This window comes from Rhinatrema bivittatum, chromosome 3, assembly GCF_901001135.1.
Source record: "Rhinatrema bivittatum chromosome 3, aRhiBiv1.1, whole genome shotgun sequence".
NCBI lineage: Eukaryota > Metazoa > Chordata > Amphibia > Gymnophiona > Rhinatrematidae > Rhinatrema > Rhinatrema bivittatum.
In genome coordinates, this window is record NC_042617.1 from 171,486,798 (window position 1) to 171,507,635 (window position 20,838).

Here is a 20,838-nt window from a genome sequence, read left to right on the forward strand (position 1 = left end):
AAAGTCCAAATACACTACATCTACTGGTTCACTTTTATCTACATGTTTATTAACTCCTTCAAAAAAGTGAAGCCGATTTGTGAGGCAAGACTTGCCTTGGGTAAAGCCATGCTGACTTTGTTCCATTAAACCATGTCTTTCTATATGTTCTGTGATTTTGATATTTAGAACACTTTAGTTTCCACTATTTTTCCTGGCACTGAAGTCAGGCTAACCGGTCTGTAGTTTCCCAGATCGTCCCTGGAGCCCTTTTTAAATATTGGGGTTACATTAGCTATCCTCCAGTCTTCAGGTACAATGGATGATTTTAATGATAGGTTGCAAATTTTTACTAATAGATAACCCTGAGATGTATACCATCTGGTCCAGGTGATTTACTACTCTTCAGAAATCATACTCCTTGAAAGGAAAATATCGCCAAGAAACAGTAATCAGATCATGTTAGAGGACAATACCATACTCAATTTTGCAGATAATATCAGGGATATGGGTGTAATTCTAGACTCAGAATTCAGCTTTAAAAAATAAGTTACAACAAAAGTAAAAGAAGGATACGCAAAGCTATTAATTCTATGGCGACTGAAACCCTTACTTGAGCTGAATGACTTTCGTACAGTATTACAGTCATTACTATTTGGTAGTTTGGATTATTATATCTCCTTGCTATTAGGATTACCTGCTTCTACTATCCAACCTTTACAGGTACTTCAGAACGTGGCAGCATGCATTTTGACTGAGCAAAGGAAAAACGAACATATTACACCAACCTTAATTCATTTGCACTGGTTACCAATAGAACACAGAGTTAAATTTAAATCTCTCTGCATTTTATATAAGTTGATTTATGGAGACCAGGTAGATTGGCTCAATGCAGCTATTAAATTACATGTCCCTCAGAGAAATCTGTGTTCCGCTAATAAAGGGCTACTAACGATACCTTCAGTTCAATCAGCTCGACTAAATCAAGTGAAAGATAGAGCCCTTCCACTGGCAGGCCCGAATTTATGGAACATGCTCCTGGTAGAAATCAAAATGGAGGTGAATTTTAAACAGTTTAAAAAAGGTTTGAAAACATGGCTTTTTAAGGAGGCATACTCCAATCAGTCCTGAAGTCTGTTTTTATGCTCTATTTTACTGTTTTATGTATGAACGTTCTGATTTTTACTGTTTTTGGTTATAAGGATTTTTAGAGTTGATATAATAGCTTATTTTAGGAGAAAGAGGAGGAGTGAATAGGAGTTTTTGATATATTTTAGGATCATTTTATGAAATGTCGCTATTAGCTGTAATCTTTTAAGTTTTATATCGTCTTATGTTTTACCTGGCTGTTTTACTGTTTATAATGTATTTATTGTTATAAACCATTACGATGGAATCTGAGTGACAGTATATAAGATCCAATAAATAAATAAAATTTCAAATTGCACATGACATTGTAACTGAAATGAACAGCACATTGAGTGTAGATCTGTACATATTTGTTCCAAATAGCCACATTGCATATCCAGTCTTACCATCTTATCCTTTTGCACAATTATGATTACAGCAAAGAATATAGAAAGTGGAAGTGGCACCCTAAGAACTAAAGTGCAGCTCTAATGTTAGAGCTTATAGCAGCACAACTATGAGATGTTAACAAGAAGTCCATGTTGAAAGAGTGCACTCAAGGGGCCAGCCCAGGGGCGGATTTGCCTATCGGGGGGCAAGTCACGCTAGTCACGTAGTCTGCTGAGCGTGGCCGTGACAGAGCCGTGCTCGGCAGACCACGTGGTATCTCCTGGGCCGGCCTGGGTGGCAAATCCCCGCACAGGTCTTCATCGGGAATCCGCTGCTGGGCCAGCCTAACTGCCAAGGCAGCAGAGTACAATAAGTAGGCCTCAGACAGTGCATAGTGAAAGAATGCACTCAAGGGGACAGCCTAAGGGCCAAGGCAGCAGAGTTCAACAAGAAGGCAGCAGGACCAAGACCCAAGAGCACAGCATGGAGGCCGAGGACCAGGAGAAGACACTGCTGCATGGTGGCAGAAGACACTGCAGCATGAAGGCAGGAGCCCCAGGAAAAGACATTGCAACATGGAAGTAGGAGTCCCATGAGAAGACACAGCAGCAAGGAGGCAGCAGCAGGATAAACTGAGATGAGATGAGACACCAGCATGGCAGCAGCAGCAGGATGAGATGAGATGAGACACCAGCATGAAGGCAGCAGCAGGATAAGCTGAGATACGAAAATGAAGGCAGCAGCAGGATAGGATGAGATGAGACACCAGCATGGAGGCAGCAGCAGCAAGATGAGCTGAGATGAGATGAGACCAGCATGGAGGCAACAGCAGGATGAGCTGAGATGAGATGACCAAAGACACACACCAGCATCACAAGCAGGATTTAAGACATGATGAGAAGAGACAGCAGCTGGACCCATGAATGGAGACCGCATCAAGAAGGTTGGAGTACGGGCAGAGCATCGAGGAGGGCTTTAGGACTAGACAGCTGGACAACAGTGGCAAACAGTAGACCATCCCTTCTGCAAGCCGACACAGGAACTCTGTGTTCAGGACAGGCCCAGCAGGTTTCTTTCATCTAGCTGGCACAGGAACTCTCTACAGAGGCCCAGCCTGGCTTCTTTGGACAAGTCTTGTTAGTTGGCATTGAATGTAAGCATGGCTTGCTACTTTAGGGCAGCATTTATTTGGGGTGGCCTATCCTTGGGGCATCTCTCAGGCCTGAAACTGCTGTGGGGCATGGAGTCCTAGGTTGTTGGGGAAGGCACAGGTGGAGACTTGAGTATGCATTGTAAGATTTGAGTCAAGATGCTGGTCATGTTGTTAAATGCTGTCGCCACCACTGTCAGAGTTTGTGAGTGTGCTGCCATCTGGGCCTGGGTTTGATTAACAGCCCTCCTCAGGCAACACTAGCTCTGCCTGTATGTGGTGAAGGTGTGCCCCCATGCCTCCTTTCCAGCCAGTCCAGCTGCTCATGCATTATATGTCTCTGTTGGTGCTGTCAGTGGCAGTGCTGGTGCCAGTGCCGATGACAGTGTTGGTGCTGTACAGTGCTGGTCATGGTACGAGCTGTATCTGCCTCCAAAAGCAGCACAAGAGTGCTGTGGACTGCTCCTGCTGAGTGCTTGCTGCCTCGTGCTGGTGACATGGTGTCCTCGAAAGAGGTTGTGGTGACTCAACTGGCTCCCACTGCAGGCTGAATTCCTCCATGAAGGCTGGTACGTTTAGATTCACATTGAATAGGCTTGCTGAACGGAGTGTTGCACTGGAGGAAAAAAAAAATGTATGTCATCAGCAGTGTACCCCAAGGCTGGCAAGTAAACAACAGAGTGGCATCAAATAGATGTTAAATAATGCCACTGACAGACATGAGCTTTGGGGGTACACCAGAAGAAAGAGTAAACCAAGAGGAGAGAACAGGCTCAGCCATAACTTGCTGTGTGCAGTTAGTCAAATAGGATGTGAACCATGATAGAACTTTACCAGCGAAGCCCGAAGAGGAGAGATGAAATAAAATGACAGAGTGGTCAATATTATCATAGGCAGAAGAAATGTTGAGTAAAATGTGTATATTCTGTTCCTGTTTCAAACCCACAACTAATGGACTAGAAAGAAACCCATGACTAGAAAGGAAACACATTTCCGTATTGTGAAACTTGCGGAACCCAAATTGGTACTGATCTAAAGTGGACTGAGAATCAAGAAAATCCTAAAGCTAATGCAAACATTTTCAGTAACTTTTGTTAAATAGGAAAGAAACGATATGGGATGGTAGTTTGAAAAGAGTGTCGGGTCAGCTGAAGATTATTTAAGAACAACTGCTCTTTTTCAAGGTATTGTGAAAATACCAGAGGATAACGAGGAGTTTACAAGCTTGGCAATAAACTCTGCAGTTTTGTCCCTAACAATTTTCATCAAAACAGTGGAGCAAGGATTAAGAGAACTAGTGGAAGAGTTTAAATGACTGATGGCCTGGACAATTTCAGCTCTGACACCTCCTCAGAACTGTCCCATCTCATTCCATCAAAAAACAGATTATCCATAGGGGACCTAGGATCATAAGAAAATGTAGTACATATGGAGTTTATTTTGTCATAAAAATAACATGCAAATGTCTCTACAAAGTTCAATCCTAGGTTGCACACAGGGACAGCTTTTGAGGCTGGAGATGGGGAGAAAAACTGTTTAACCAAATTAAACAGCTTTCAGGCCGATTCAGAAAAATCCACGGGAGAGCTGGTGAGTGCCTGCTCTCCAGGCGTGCGCACAGGCCACTCTCCTGGGCGCGCGATTCAGGAGGGTGGCCTAGCAAACTAGCGCCTCCTTTTTGACAGGAATGGTGGCTGTCAGCGGATTTGACAGCCGACACTCAATTTTGCTGGCGTCGGTTCTCAAACCCGCTGATAGCCACGGGTTCGGAAAATGGACGCCGGCATAATTGAGTGTCCATCTTCCAACCACGGGCCGATTTTTTTTAAAATTATTTTTACTTTTTTTTTACTTTTGGGGCCTCTGACTTAATATCGCCATGATATTAAGTCGGATGGTGCACAGAAAACTGTTTTTACTGCTTTTCTGTGCAATTCCCTGGCACTGGCAGAAATTAATGCCAGCCTTTGGGCAGGCGTTAATTTCTGAAAGTAAAATGTGCGGCTTGGCTTCACATTTTACTTTCTGTATCGCGCGGGAATAAATAATAGGGCCATCAACATGCATTTGCATGTTTTGGGCCCTATTAGTTTCAGGGGGGTTAGACACGCATTTTTGATGTGCTATTACCTCTTACTGAATAAGGGGTAAAGCTAGCACGTCGAAAACGTGCATCCAAATGCGGGTTAACAGTGCTCTCCACTTCAGCCCTGGGGCTGAAGTAAGTTACACGCGCCAGCTGACTGCCGGCGCGCAATCCCAAACACAGTGGCAAATGGCCACTGTGCCTGAAGCCTCAGGCCCCGCCCCCTCCCTGCCCCTTTTTACAAGCACCAGGACTTACACGCGTCCCGGGGCTTTACACGCGTCGCCGGGCCTTTTTAAAATCCGGGAATATGTTATAAAATAACCTAGGCGCACTTATCTGTGCATCTTATTTTGCAGTTGGACACACACAGTCATGCACAACCAGGTATGAGTCATGCAAGTGGGGGAATTTTATAACAGGCGCATATCCACGCCATGACCCGTTTCACAAGTTCGTCCACCAGTTCACCCAGTCTAGAGCTAGCTCCTCGAAACCCCCTTGGTTCTTTAGCCTGCACTTCCCCCAGTTACTCCAGACTCCTTAAAACACTCAGGGATGCCTGTTTTATTATTATATTTTTTTTAACTTGCGCCTCCTCCATAGCAGAAGTAAGGTTTCACGGCACTAGACCTGGGCGCGTGCCCAGGCACATAAGTACTTGTGCACACTTCTCTTGGGTCTGCCCTGGAACACCCACACTTTGCCCACATCACACTCCTTTTTCGTTCCAAGTGATATATTCGTGTTTCAGGAGATGCACGCGCATGTAGGTGGCTTTTAAAATCGGACAGACATGTGCATGTCCCACATGTGTGCACATCTCCCAATTTTGGCGCACACCCAGCTTTTAAAATTCACCTTAAAGGAATTTATAAAAATTAGGTCAAGGGTGTCACCTGCTTTGTGGATGGGAGCAGAGGCAATCTGCTTCCAACCACAGGCAGATAATGTATTCAAAAAGATAACAGCAGTATTGGAGAGATGGAAAAGGTCTTACCTGCAAATTAAAGTTACCAGGTATTACTGGCTTAGTTAAATCAATATCAGAGATTACCAAAAACTTATGAACTGAGAGGAATTATGAGATAATAAACCAGGGGGACAATATGCTAGGTAAATGTTTAGGTATCTAGATTTCAACAATAAACCTCATATGGGGATGAGGTAGTGAGTGACTTGTTGAAATCTTGTAGCATTGATTCAAACTGGGATATCACAATTTTGCAGCCAAAAACAGTCTGGAGATGTCAGGATGAAAATACCATGAATTATAGTTATTTTTTGGAGCTTAATTGAGCATTAATCAACAGAATTTGCAAGTGTGGTGGAAAGCAAAATAGATGGAGAGGATTGCAATGGAATGTGAATAAATGCTGACCTTAAAGCAGTGGTTCATCTTCGGTGGGAGAGTGTGTCTGGGCTTTATCTTTCATGGCCAATAACAGTGGAAATCAGATCTCCTGGGCAAGTCAAGGCCATGATTACAATCAACCCAGCCACGATGGTAAAGCCGCCGAGGAGGTGGTCACAGCTGATGGAATATGCAGATAAAGTCCTCAGGCAAGTGGTAGCTCAGTCCACTGGAATCCTCCGACATCCACAACCCAGGCTTAAGGCCTGGCACCATGGATGATGGCACTCGGTGGGCAGGGCATCGAATTGAGAGGCAGGGGAAATACAGATATAGAAGGCACAAAGTATTCAGCTACTTTTTTTTTTTTTTTACCAGTGGGTAATCAAATATCTAAAGAGAAACTACAAAGTTTCTCTAACTTAATTTAATATTTATAAATTACCTTTTCAGCACAAAGCGATGTATAACCAATAAAACATCTTTGCTACTAGGTAGCTTTGTGGAAATTAACCAGTAACCACTACAATATAGTACAAGTAGCAACACGAGTCATTTGGTCATTTGTCTGTAACACTTCTAGGCTTTCCAATGCGTTTAAAATAACAATTAGATTTGTGGCACAGTAGAGTAATCTCATAAAAAAATAAAGCCAGTTAATTTAAAAATCTAGGCCCTGGGATGCTGCCACAATAAGCATGTAACTTTACCATCTTCTTTATGTATCTGTTTTAAAGATTCAAAGATAAAGAGGTCAATATTCAAAGCGCGTTCAGCGCTATTTAGCCAGATAAGTGTAACTCATGTGACTAAATAGCAGCTGCTGAATATGCGCCTACGTTCAGCAACCACCACTTAAGCCATATAAGTCACTTATGCAGCTAAAACGTTAGCCTCATAACTTGTGGGAGTGTACAAGTGGGTGGATCGGGGCAGAGTGAGAAAGACGTAAACGTTATGCAGCTAACTTCCGATATCCAGTTAGGCGTACCATAGAGCAGGTCTAATTTTAGCCGGTTATAACTTATATGGCTAGGCGTGGATATATAAGAGTATATTCAGTGGCTTAGCCGTGCCGCTGAATATTCCTTGCAATTTAGCTGGATAACTTACATCAGGCTGAAGTACTTAAACGGCCAGTTTTGGATATTGACTTCAGAATATTTTTTTATAGAGAAAAGACAAAATTCCCCAGCTTGCTGATCAATTAGAAGGACAAAAAGTGAAAAGCACTAAACAGGGAAGAGATCTAGGAGTAATCATCTCAGATGACCTGAAGGTTGACAGTCAGCACAATTAGACAGCAGGGAAAAGTATCAGCATATTCAAATGCATAAGCAAAAAGGAAGTAATATTGTCTTTGTCACTTATCTGTGCAGGCAGAGGCAGCTAGGAAAACTGGCTGGGCCAGATTACTATATTTTATTTTATTTAAATATTTTTATATACCGACAGTCGTTGTGAACATCTCATCAGTTTACATAAAAGGGAATGCAGCGACAGGCTTTACAATAAACTAGGAACTGGCGAAGAAAGAAAAAAAACTAATAGATATCAAAGGAAAAGGGGTAACCATGTACAGAGAAAATAATTTCGCAGGCAAGAGAATGACCTGATAAATAAATTACATTAGAAGCAAATTATTTACATTGGAAGCTAATCAATACGTTTAGCAACAATATATTAACAGACAAAGGATTTAGAAACGGCGGAATTTACATATGCAAGGAGAAGAAGTGTTGGCATCAGTATGCAGAGTGGAGAACATATATTTGGAGTCAAATTACATTCAACGTATATCACTTATTAGGGATGTGAATCGTGTCCTCGATCGTCTTAACGATCGATTTCGGCTGGGAGGGGGAGGGAATCGTATTGTTGCCGTTTGGGGGGGTAAAATATCGTGAAAAATCGTTAAAAATCGTTAAAAATCGAAAAATCGAAAAACCGGCACATTAAAACCCCCTAAAACCCACCCCCGACCCTTTAAATTAAATCCCCCACCCTCCCGAACCCCATCCCTCGCCGGAACATCGTTAAAAATCGAAAAATCGAAAAATCGAAAAACCGGCACACTAAAACCCCCTAAAACCCACCCCCGACCCTTTAAATTAAATCCCCCACCCTCCCGAACCCCCCCCCAAATAACTTAAATAACCTGCGGGTCCAGCGGCGGTCCGGAACGGGCTCCTGCTCCTGAATCTTGTCGTCTTCAGCCGGCGCCATTTTCCAAAATGGCGCCGAAAAATGGCGGCGGCCATAGACGAAAAAGATTGGACGGCAGGAGGTCCTTCCGGACCCCCGCTGGACTTTTGGCAAGTCTCGTGGGGGTCAGGAGGCCCCCCACAAGCTGGCCAAAAGTTCCTGGAGGTCCAGCGGGGGTCAGGGAGCGATTTCCCGCCGCGAATCATTTTCGTACGGAAAATGGCGCCGGCAGGAGATTGACTGCAGGAGGTCGTTCAGCGAGGCGCCGGAACCCTCGCTGAACGACCTCCTGCAGTCGATCTCCTGCCGGCGCCATTTTCCATACAGAAAATGGCGCCGGCCATACGTGTATGGCTGGCGCCATTTTCCGTACGAAAACGATTCGCGGCGGGAAATCACTCCCTGACCCCCGCTGGACCTCCAGGAACTTTTGGCCAGCTTGTGGGGGGCCTCCTGACCCCCACGAGACTTGCCAAAAGTCCAGCGGGGGTCCGGAAGGACCTCCTGCCGTCCAATCTTTTTCGTCTATGGCCGCCGCCATTTTTCGGCGCCATTTTGGAAAATGGCGCCGGCTGAAGACGACAAGATTCAGGAGCAGGAGCCCGTTCCGGACCGCTGCCGTTCCGGACCGCCGCTGGACCCGCAGGTTATTTAAGTTATTTGGGGGGGGGTTCGGGAGGGTGGGGGATTTAATTTAAAGGGTCGGGGGTGGATTTTAGGGGGTTTTAGTGTGCCGGCTCACGATTCTAACAATTTATAACGATAAATCGTTAGAATCTGTATTGTATTGTGTTCCATAACGGTTTAAGACGATATTAAAATTATCGGACGATAATTTTAATCGTCCTAAAACGATTCACATCCCTATGACACTTATGTTGTGACAGGAAGATTACAGGCAATAGCTTTAGAGAAGACGTATTTACATAAGTGAGGACAAATAATTTAGAGGCAATGCTCAGATGAGAGAACTACTGTCCATGGATAAAAAATAGGAGGAGCAGCGAGGTAGGGGTGGGGAGGAGGGCAGGTCTGCAGAATGCGGAAAGAAGATAGGGAGAGAGGGTGAGGTGACAGGGCGGGGGGCGGGGGGGGGGGGGGCGGGAAGAAGGGTGACTTGCAAAGGGTGATTGGCTGAAGTGGTTCAAGTTCAAATTTTAATTATTTTCTTCTTGAATACTTCTAGCAACATAGGTGATGTGTTTCTGACATTTAACTGTCTGCTATCTTTCGTTCAGACTATTTATTTATTTTACATCATATTCTCTCCTTTACTTTAGGACATTCATCTATGCAGCCTTGACTAAAGGAAGACCCACGCCTCTTTATATAGTTATCCTGGCTGTAATATTCTGTACCTTTAATGGGTTCCTTCAAGGACACTGCATGGTTTATGGTACTGAATATCCCGACACCTGGTTCACGGATATCAGATTTACCTCAGGTAATTTATTTAAAGCTTAATACCAGTTGTAATATGTGAAGATATTTTCAGGAGCAGTTCAGACATTTGACAGAACAAATCAGCTGCGCATCACACAGCTAAATACAGCGCCTACATTGGCGAAGGCTGTGAGCAATGGTAAGGGAAGAGCATAAATGCTGATGAAAGGATAAGAAACCCATTTTTAGAGAAGAAAGTGGTTAAAGCACTCCACTATTGAATGCAGATAAGGCAATGGGATATGAGGGAGTGCATCCCAGGTACTGAATGATGGGGGCCGTCTTTAGTCTGGTACAAACAGAAGTACCACACTGGACTCTGCAGCTATAGGGGCCCCCACCACCAGTGGCCACTTCTGCTCAAATCTGAATATAGATCGGAGACAGCAGAACACTGTTTTGGTTTGGGGGAGAGGGGCCTTGCAAATTGCCCCAGCTGTGCCCCTGTTTATGATCGTCATTCTTTCTCACATACATTCTTTATGTAAACCATATAAAGTGTACAGTAATTGGTTATTATAACTATGAAGAGGTGGGGAGGCAGGGGGAGAGGACAGGACAGTGGCCAGAGCAAGGGTGGTAGAAATAGGGAGAGAGAAGAGGAGCTGAAGGGTGAAGAGGGGATGGAGGAGATAAAGAGCGCTGGGAGAAAGGAGAAGGAGGAGGAGACTGGTGGCAGGTGAGAAAGAGGAAGGTACCAGAGGCAAAGAGGTGGCGAGGGGAGAGAAGATAAACCTGCTTCCCACAAGAAAAAATGATGAAGGCTCAGAGGCCCAAACATCATAATATGGGTGATTATAATATGGGTGATTATAATATGGGCAATTATAATATGGGTAATTATAATGTGGGTATTTATAATATGGGTGATTGTAATATGGGTGATTATAATATGGGTAATTAAAATGTGGGTATTTATAATATGGGTGATTATAATATGGGCAATTATAATATGGACAATTATAATATGGGTATTTATGATATGGGTGATTATAATATGGGTATTTATAATATGGGTAATTATGATATGGGTATTATGATGGGCTGCCAAGCCTTTGTCCTTTGTCTCATGAGAGGTGGGTAGGGTGGAGAAAAAATGGAGAGACAGCAAGAGGTGGGGAAGTGGTGGGAGCTGGGAGAAGAGCAAGAGGTGGGTGAGAGGAGGGCAAATAAGGAGGGGGGCTGAAGGGATAGGAAATAGTAGGGGCAAGGGAAGAGAGAAGGGGTGGGGCAAGAAGGGGGCTGAGGGAAGAAGATAGGGCAGGGGTTGAGAGGAAGAGGCACTGGGGATAGGAGGAGAGAGGAAGGGGCTGAGGGCAGGAGAGAAGTCTCTTCCTCTGTCCCCTGCCACCAGCCCTCTTCCCCCTGCTCCCAGCCCTCTTCCCCATCCTCCTCTTCCACCTTCAGCCCCGTCCCTCCACACCTCTATTGCTTGTGTCCACTGCCTCATCCTCAACCCCTCATTATCTCCCCACTCTTGCTCTCTTCTCTCTCTTCGGCTTCCATCCTCCTCCTCTCCCCTGCTCCTTGCTTTCTTCTCCCTGTTCCCACCACTCTCCCTCCTCTTGCTCACTCTGCCTCTTGCCCTAACCCTTCCTCTTGCTTTCCTCCAGCCAGCCCCTACCTCCTGCTCTCCCACGCCTCCCCATCTTTCAGCCAGCACCATCCATATATACCTGTCCTGGTGGTGTGGCTCTCCCACCCAGATCTCTTTGAAGAACTACTGAGGGAGGTAGTAGAGGCAGTGCAGGAAAGAAGTAGAGCAATAAAGGCAGGTCCCTCGGCAGCACAAAAAAACAGGTCCCACAGTCCGAGGCGGCAGTGGTAAGAGAAAAAGGTCCTGGTGTCAGCAGAAGAGAAGGAAGCTCCTGTCAGCAGTGACAGCAAGGGAGAGGTCTGGCAGCAAAGAGGGCCCATGTGTGGCTGCTGCTGCTTTTTTAAGTTTGCAGTGGAAGTTACATCTTTATAAGTACATTTTAAAAGGTGCATGCATGTGCCCATAAACGTGCATATTAGGCAAAAATATGCTCAATTTTATATGCAAGTACACGTGTACCATTTATAATATCCCTACCTCACATATGTGTTGGAGCCTTTACGTGTGTACTCACAAGTGACCACCTGAGAGAGAGAGAGAGAGACTGTTTTAAAGGGCCATCTAAATGGCTAACCAACAATATTAAAAGCCATATGTGGCTAAATTTTATAGAATTTGGCTGCATTCTGGGGATGGGCAGGCGGCATTTCAGGGAACAGTGGAGTGAGCCGCATAAGTTGTGTGGCTAACTCTGCTTTACTTATGCGGCTAACAATGGTCACACCTTAAGGCTGTCCTAAAGTTTGCCGCATAAACATATAATGCGGCTAACTTTAAGATAGCTGTGTAACTCAGTAACATCACTGCGCCGCTGAATATATCTGGTATAGTTTGAATCCATGCAGTCACATGTCTACTGGATCTTTAAAGGCCAACACCTTAACCACTCAACCATCGTGGTGCCTTAAGGAAAATTTTAAAAGCCCTACGCGTGGCAAATCCGAGAGATACGTGCGTGACTGGGATGCGTGCTAGCAGCTCGGATTTTAAGAGGCCCGCAGCCACACGTGTATCTCCCGGTATGTGCATTGGAAAGGTTTTTGCAAAAAGGGGCAGGCCGAGGGCACGGTCTGGGCAGGCCGGGTCAGCGCCATTAAGACAGTGTCGTGCACAAGTGTGCACCAGAATCCCACAACCGTGTAACTTGCTGCTGCTATGGACAGTGGGTAAGGAGTAAAATTCTAAAAATTAAGACAGTTAATGTGGTTTTAGGGGTTGGGGGCTAATAGGGCAAAAGGGAGACAGGTTAGGTAGGGGGTTTAGGAAGTCCACTCCTTTACTAGGAGGGAACAGGGAAATAGGCCCTAATGCATTGCCATGCACATCTACTAAAATCCCCCCAATTACGTGCACAACATGGCATTCGCGCACACTTGGGCGCGTCGATACAAAATCGTGTGCGCATGTGCGCGCGGGTAGCGAATTTTATAACATGCGAGCATATACATGCACATGTTATAAAATCGGCACGTTCATGTGCGCGGCTCTTAAAATCTACCTATTAGTTCATATTTTGAATGGGGGATGTTGGTCTTAAGGAGAAATACTAGTTTTAGATCTGCTTTCCAATTCATTTGAAACAAATATCCTTCTACAGCAGGGTTTCCCAAACCTGACCTGGGGACCCCACAGCTAGTTGGGTTTTCAGGATATGAGCAATGAATATGCATTAGATACATTTACATATCATCAAGATTCAGTATATGCAAATATAGCTCGTGCATATTCATTCTGGATATCCTGAAAACCAGATTGGCTGTGGGGTCACCAAGGCAGATTGGGAAGCTCTGTTCTACAGTTCTTTGTAAACTATTAGACTGAATTATACATGTCAGTCCCTTCATCTTGGGAAACTGGCAGTGTAAAATAATTAAGAAAATGTAGCTGGCATGACTGGAAATAAGGGAGTTCATTGGCTAGTCAGCTTTGAAAGCTGGGCCTATTGTACATATCAGGTCTATTGTTAACAAACAATTCAGGGAAGGGATGGATATGATATTCAGCAGGCTTCAAGAAATTACAAGAAGATGTAATTTTACATCCAAAAAGATGTTCCTGAATACAATGGGGCAGATTTTCAAAGGGTTATGCGCGTAACTTATGTGCAAAACCCCGAGTAAGTGCCACTGCGTGCGACGAGCGCAAGCCCCTGGGCGCGCATATGTCCCGGGGCTTTGAAAAAGGGGCGGGAAGGGGGTGGGGTGCCGGGCTGGGGGCGGTCCGGGGGCAGGACCGAGGCCTCCGGCACGGCATCCTTCCCGGAGGCTCGTGTGCCGGCAGCTGGCTGGCGCGTGCAAGTTACGCCAGAGGCAGGCGTAACTAAGACAACAAAGGTGGTGGTGGGGGATTTAGGTAGGGCTGGGGGCGGGTTAGATAGGAGAAGGGAGGGGAAGGTGGGGGGCAGCGGAAGGAAAGTTCCCTCCGAGGCCGCTCCGATTTCGGAGCGGCCTCGGAGGGAATGGGCAAAGCCATCGGGGCTCCCCTTGGGCTCGGCGCACCCAAGGTGAACAAATGTGTACCCCCTTGCTCGCGCCGACCTCGGATTTTATAAAATGCGCACAGCTGCACGCACGTGTTATAAAATCGGGCGTAGATTTGTGCGTGCCGGGTTGCTCGCACAAATCTACACCCACGCGCATGTTAGAAAATCTGGCCTAATATGATGAAAAGAAGCTACAGGGAAGAAAGTAGGGTTGCCAATTTTCAACCGTCAAATTCCCAAACTCTTGGAGATGCTGTTTACCAGCTCAGGGGACAAACCACTGTATTGTTAAATTTTGTAGGCATCTATTGACTGAAGTCTATGTAAGCAACAGAAAATAAATGTATCCAGCACATACTGAATATAGAGTAGCTAGTAAAGTGCATGCTTTATTATATAACTGCAGGGAAGGATTAGATGTTAACTCACAGAGAGTTAAAGTCAGGACATTTTCAAATATTTTAGCCCTTCCTCTATTTTCTGCGCAGCACCCCAAAAAATCTGTACAGTCTAGAAAAAAAAAAATCGGGTCAGTTGACATTTGACAACCCTAGGTTAGATATGGGTTGGGTTTTAACTCAAAGTTACAGTTCTAATAGGAAACGTCATGCAATACGGTGTGAGAAAGCTCTCTTGCAGAGGGCATGGTTACTTAAAGTAGAGAAGAACCATCTCCAAGATAAAACAGAGAGAAGGTTGGAAGAGAAGGTAAGAAAAGGAGAAATTTGTGTAAAAGAATTTGGTTAAAGTTAGATTTACCAGCAGAATTATACGAAAATATAGAGCTCTGCTGTAGTTAAATGGACAAATTGAATTGGATCTGATTGGTGTTGAATTTGATGCTGAACAGTGGCAATGGTCAGACAGAAGTTGGTTTTGGGAATCCAAAGCTATGGGAACTGACAGGCCTTCAGTGTTCAAACATTGACTCTGTGCATATACTGGAATAGTGAATTGCTGTTATAAAGAAGCTGCAAGGTTTTGTTTAGAGCTAAATCTCCAAATTAATACTTTTGGAAATAAATACAATTAAGGAAAATCTCTCCACGAACTAGTACTTGAAAATACTTGAAACTGAGATAAAAGTCTTTACATTTTAAAGTGGTTGCAACAGAAATTTAATTTTTCTCTCAAATTCTGTTTAAGTGAAATTGAAGGATATGATTAGAAAAAAAAGTAAATTTGATTATCTCTGACAAACTTAGGCTTGGATTTTCTAAAATTGCATGCGATATCTAGATCGGGGCGGTGTCAGCACCGGAAGGGGAGGAGTCGGGGCGGATGCGGCGGAGACATCGCTGGTGGCGAAAAGGTAAGAACCCTTATCGCCGCCAGTAACGCGCCCAATAGCACCACCTTTCACGGTGGCGCTATTGGTTTGCAAAAGCCGGCAACGATAACACTGCAATGGTGCGATTGCTGCCGGCTTTCGCAGGCCCGCCCCCCACTTCGCCCCCCAGTAACGCGCGATTCTCAAAGAAAATCCAGGCCTTAGTTAAGACAAAACAGTCCAGTGTTCCAGCAAATTAGACATATGCACACCCAGAACTTGTGGAAATTAATTTGTGAAAGAGTAGACAGTCTCTCCTGTTTATTCTGTTAACATTTCAGTAGTAGGTGCTGTGTTGAGGACAGATGAGGACTGGAGAGACTCAAGAAATGCCAATGCACTCCAGCATCACTTGCAAAGGTTCATCAGGAATATAATACTCACCTTGGTAACTTCCAGAAAGGGAGTAAATCCTGCAAGACATAAAAGTGTGAAAAATTTGAGGAAAGAATTAACAAATAAACCAAACAAATATTTCCAGAATGTTACTTATCTCACATAGGGGGTCATTTTCTAAAGGGTTCGCACGCGAAAAGGGACTTTTCACATGCGAAAAGTCCCTTTTCGTGTGTGATACCTAGATTGGGGTGGAGTCGGGGCAGATTCCGCACCAGAAGGGGAGGAGTCGGAGCAGACTCCGCATCGACTTCGCTGACGGCGAAAAGGTAGGACCCCTTATCGCTGCCAGTAACGCGCCCAATAGCGCCACCTTTCACGGTGGCGCTATTGGTTTGCGAAAGCCGCTAGCGATCGCACCGCGGTGGTGCGATCACTGCCGGCTTTCACAGGCCCGCCCCCCGGTACCGCGCGATTCACTATTCTCTGCGAGAACAGTGAACCCAGGCCCATAGTCTGTTCTCGACATGAACCATGTTTCGAAATACAGTTTCAGGGGGATTTATGGTGTCCTTGATCTAAAACATTATTAGTCAGGTAGACTATAGAAAGCCATGACCATCCCTGGGAGCAATATGAAATAAATCTACTTTCTGGGATCTGCTGTATAGTTGTGACCTGAACTAGCCATTAGTGGCTACAGGATGCTGGGATTGATGGACCTTGGTCTGACCCAGCCTGACATTTATTATGTGCTTATGTAAGATCAGGATTCTTGGATGGGGAAGAAGAAGGAGAGGCAGTAAGGTTCTGGGATTGAGGAAAGGGAGTACAGAATAGGAGTCATTGGAGGTTGGCTTCCAGGATCTGTGGAGAATGGAGAGGTGGGAAAGAAGGGAGGTTCTAGGATCTGGGGAATAGACTCCAAGATTAAGGGATAGAGGATCTGAATAGTGCTTTAAGGGGAGGGGGGAAGGCCGATGTGCTCCCCCTTGCATAACCTCTGTAGATTCTCACCCAATTTAGTATATACACACACCTGGCATTAATCCTTTTTTCCCACACACAAATGCTGTCGCCCTCCCTCATACCTCTCATCCCTCAGCCTCTCTCATCTCACAATGATCCCCCACTGCCCCTCCTAAACTCTCCAAAATGATTCTCCTTTGTTCTGTCTGCTCCAGGCTCACACCCTCTCCTCCTGTTCCTGAATGACAGGATGTCAGGGGATGGAATAGGGAGCAAAGTAACCCTCTTCTTTGATCAGCTATATCTGCTCCAGGTTCAGCCCTCTCCTCCTGTTCCTTGCCTGGAAAGGGAGGAGCTGGAGCAGGAAGCAGTAGGGTTTTCAAGATGTCCATAATGAATATGCATGAGATATATTTGCATACTTTGGAGATCCAGGGTATGCAAATCACTCTCATGCATATTCAATGTGGCAATCTGAAAATTTGACTGGTTAGGTATGCCTCCAGGAGAGGTTGGGAAACACTGCATTAGATTAATCCATTATCTAGTCCTATGTATGTGCTTGTTTAGGGATCTTTTAATTGACCCTTGGAAAAATAGGTACTGGTTGCCTCACTTTCCGAATGAGGAGAATATGCAATGTGTGTAGAAGATCTATCATGACTTGTAGTAGACTGATCAGGAGAGGACAAAGGAGGGATGGCAGAGTAACACACATTCTGTCCAACTGCAAGATAAATCTCTATTTTAAATTAAAACTGATGGATAAGGAAAGTAACATAACATAGCAGATGCTAGCAGACCAGGACCAATTGGCTCATCCAGTCTGCTTTGTGTCTGTAAGCTATACTAATGTAGCTGAGGATATCTCCCAGCTGTACAAATTTCGACTGCTTACATCGACTGATCGTCACCTTCCTTGCCCCAACCAGCGCCCCAAGTGCTAATGATATCACTCAGCTGTCAGCCATACAAGTTTGACCACTGGATGGATATGGCTGATTAACATTTAGTAACATTACATATGACAGCAGATAAAAACCAACTGGTCTGTCTATCCTGCTCAGTTATTCTGACCATCGTCCAAGTCAGTTGTACTGTCTGCTGCTATACTGTACTGTGTAGATAAGCAAATAACCCTCCATTTGGATCCCCATTTCTTTTACCAAGCTTTTCCCCATCCATGCTCCCCACTGCTGACCTCTGCTTTTGTGCTTAAATTCTGTCCCAGTTTTATGTTCTCCTTCTTCTATTGAAGACCTATTCCATGTGTCTACCACCCTCTTAATAAAGAAACATTTCTCCTAAGCACCCTTCTAAGGTTACCAACTATCCTGATTTTTTTCTGGACGTTACAGATTTTTCAGGTACTGTAAAGAAAGACAAGGAGGGCTAAATTTTCAGAAATGTCTTGAATTTAGCTCTCCATCTATAGGTTAGCATCCAATCCTTCCCTACAACTATATAATACAGTGTGCCCTTAATATTGTTGAACACTTATTTTGTGTTATTTACATCTGTCTTTCCAACCAGTGTGTCATAGCACACTGGTGTGCCTTCAGACCTGATCAGGTGTGTCTTGGTAAAAAAAAAAAGAGTCACCACTGCCTGCTGTTTAAGGGCCTGATTTTAAAAGCATGTACTCCAGTAAACTCCCTGACCTCAATCTACCATACCAGAACCCTCCCCGCTCCCTCCCCATCCCCATCCCCCTACCCCACACCCCCCCTTTGACCATCCCTACACCCCCCCTGCTCCCTCCCCCAGTGCCCCTTAGTGCCTCCATCCTCCCCCCACCTCGCCCCCTCACCCCCTAACAATCTCCCCCTGAAATTACCTTCACCCTTTTACCCGTTCCCTCCACCCCCTCTTCTCCTTAATCCCCTTCCCTCCCTCCCCACGTCACCAGACTCTAATTGTTCTTACGTGCACCTGCCCCTGTATTACTGTAAATAAGTTTCATATGCTAAGTGTATCAAGTGCACATGCCACATAACATTGTATATAAGTTCTTTTGCATATATAATCCTAATCGAATGCAAATAGTTGTAACGCTGCTTGTTGACTCTCCTCTCCTATACTTGTGTATATCATCCAGTTAACCCCTCCCCTGTTCATTGTAATTTCCTTTTCTTCTCAGTTTTTTGTAAACCGACATGATGTGTCCTACGAATGCCGGTATAAAAAAGTTTTTAAATAAATAAATAAATGCACTTTACTTGAGAGCATGGCTTTTGAAAATTGCTACAATAGCAGTTACATTTCCGCATGAAACTCTTTTTAAAAAAATGACCCCCTATGTCTAGACCAGCACCTGAGCTCTGCTCTCAGCAACAAGAGATACCAGTAATGGCTCTTAAATGTGCAGGAGTTCTTCCTGAGAATATGTGTAATTATGCTTGCCTTTTCCTAGATACAGCATGAAGTCCAGAATGTGGTAATTATTAATGGGTATCATGTAAGGCATGAATAGCTGGGCTCTGCTTTGAACTACGCACACACGTTGCCCACAACCCATCCTTGGCTTTCCCTTCCTGAGCCGCCTCCTTTGAATCCTTCAAACGTCTGTCTTATACCCAAGCTGAATGAGATAGGGCCAGCATGCACTGAGCACAATGGATATGACTCACTATTAGCGTAGGGAGCACACAGTGGAGGAGCTCTGGCAGCACCTACATCTCTGTTTTCCATTAGAAATTCAGACAACAACCTACAAGGACTGAACTACACAGTCTGGGTAAACAAATAAGCGTGGGGGTGACTTGCTTGATGCGGCGGTTACTACCCGTAACCATGAAGCCTGATGCTCACCTTTGATGCAGCTCCAGCATTGCTCTCTGCATCAATGGCAGGGGATGGCAGGAAATTTGAATCAAACAGTTACCAACAAGGGCCCTGAACTTGGTGGTCGGTGAAACAGCTAAGTATGGGAAAATATGTGTGGGAGCTTGCTGGGCAGACTGGATGGGCCGATTGGTCTTTTTCTGCCGTCTTTTCTATGTTTCTATATGTAAGTAAAGGTAACTAACCAAAACTGTTGCCTACATCACACTAACTTCTTCCTTCTCCTGCACTTGTATATAGAGAGAAGTGGTGAACTGTGATGAGTTCATGGGTGTCTCCATCTCCTCTTTCCCCTGGTTTTAAAAATTTGGAAGGATGGCGATGTTTTCAGTGCTTCCCCAGCTCTTCTTTTGGCCAAACGAGTCCTTTCTATGCCCGCACTGCCTGCTCCATGAAGGCTGATGTGCCACCCAACATTTTTGTTAATGTTTCCAAGCCTTGGGCTTGGAAAGTTTGGGGAAACACTGATTTACCTAGACTTCAGTCCACAATTTAATCAGGGGCCTAAAATATTTTTTAACAAAACAGCAGTTTATCCCCTGGGCTGGTAAACAGCATCTCCAAGTGTTCTGAAATTTGACGGTTGAAAGTTGGCAACTCTAGGAAGAAAAGAGTCGTCATTGTGCCGTTTTAGTGGTTACTGGACTGATGAGTGAAGGAGCCCCAGTAGGAAGAAACTCTAAAGGATCTTAAAAGGAGAGATTTTCCCTGCCCTCCCTCGCCCCCTTCCAGAAGGAGGAACCCCCAAGAGGCAATGGGGCCTGCTCTGGTCTGTAAGCCCCTGTGCCCTGTCTACTGCTCTACTCTGACCCAAGGAAAGGAGTATTAGTTCCTGAAAGCTAGCCAAGAAATGTATTAAGTTAGTCCAATCAAAAAGTATTAGCCTATTTTTATTGTTAACCTTTATTTACTGGGCACCTACCAGTAGGGGACATTTAAGTTCAGTTTATTTTGGCTTCCAGAAATGAACTGGAGCAAATCCAAAACCACAGTTTAGCAAGCGGCACCAATCTCGGAGTGTCTCTCCTCTGCATTGCTGCTCCTGCACTGCTTCTTTTACTCCACAGACTTCAAAGAAAATAATCAATTGCAATATGTTTAGTAGTCTGACTACATCACAAAACATTAATATTTCAGACCCTATTATTTACAATACAAATAAAATTCTAGTGGGGACAGGAAAGAACAAGCAGGAACATATTACATTTACGAGGCATCAGATATCAAACTCATCATCCTCTCATATCAGTCATCTTTCACCACCCCACCACCCTCTCTCTAGTGTACTGATCTCCAGTGTAGCACTATTCATGCAGCATAAACATTTTCAATGGACATTTTCTACAAGAAACTGTGTGTCATGCTTAAAAGTTAGTCAGAAAATACAGCTATTGAAAAGTTATTGAAGACTCTTTGAAGGGTAAAAAACAAAAATGTCCAATTTTTGCAAAATGATGCTAACCATACAAAAGAAAGCAGCACACATTATTTCTGGGGGAGTTCTTTGCAAAAAAAAAAAAATAAAAATTCTGCAAAATCAAAATA

At 44.6% G+C, this 20,838-nt stretch overlaps 1 protein-coding gene across 2 annotated transcripts in view; it reads left to right on the plus strand.

Annotated features, from left to right (window-relative positions):
* SRD5A2 (steroid 5 alpha-reductase 2) overlaps positions 1-20,838 on the plus strand; it is a 229,142-nt gene that overhangs the window by 147,909 nt on the left and 60,395 nt on the right. For both annotated transcript variants that reach the window (XM_029593943.1, XM_029593944.1), the window contains one exon: positions 9,573-9,736. In XM_029593943.1, coding sequence (XP_029449803.1) covers positions 9,573-9,736 — 164 coding nt within the window. The remainder of the gene's footprint in view (positions 1-9,572; positions 9,737-20,838) is intronic.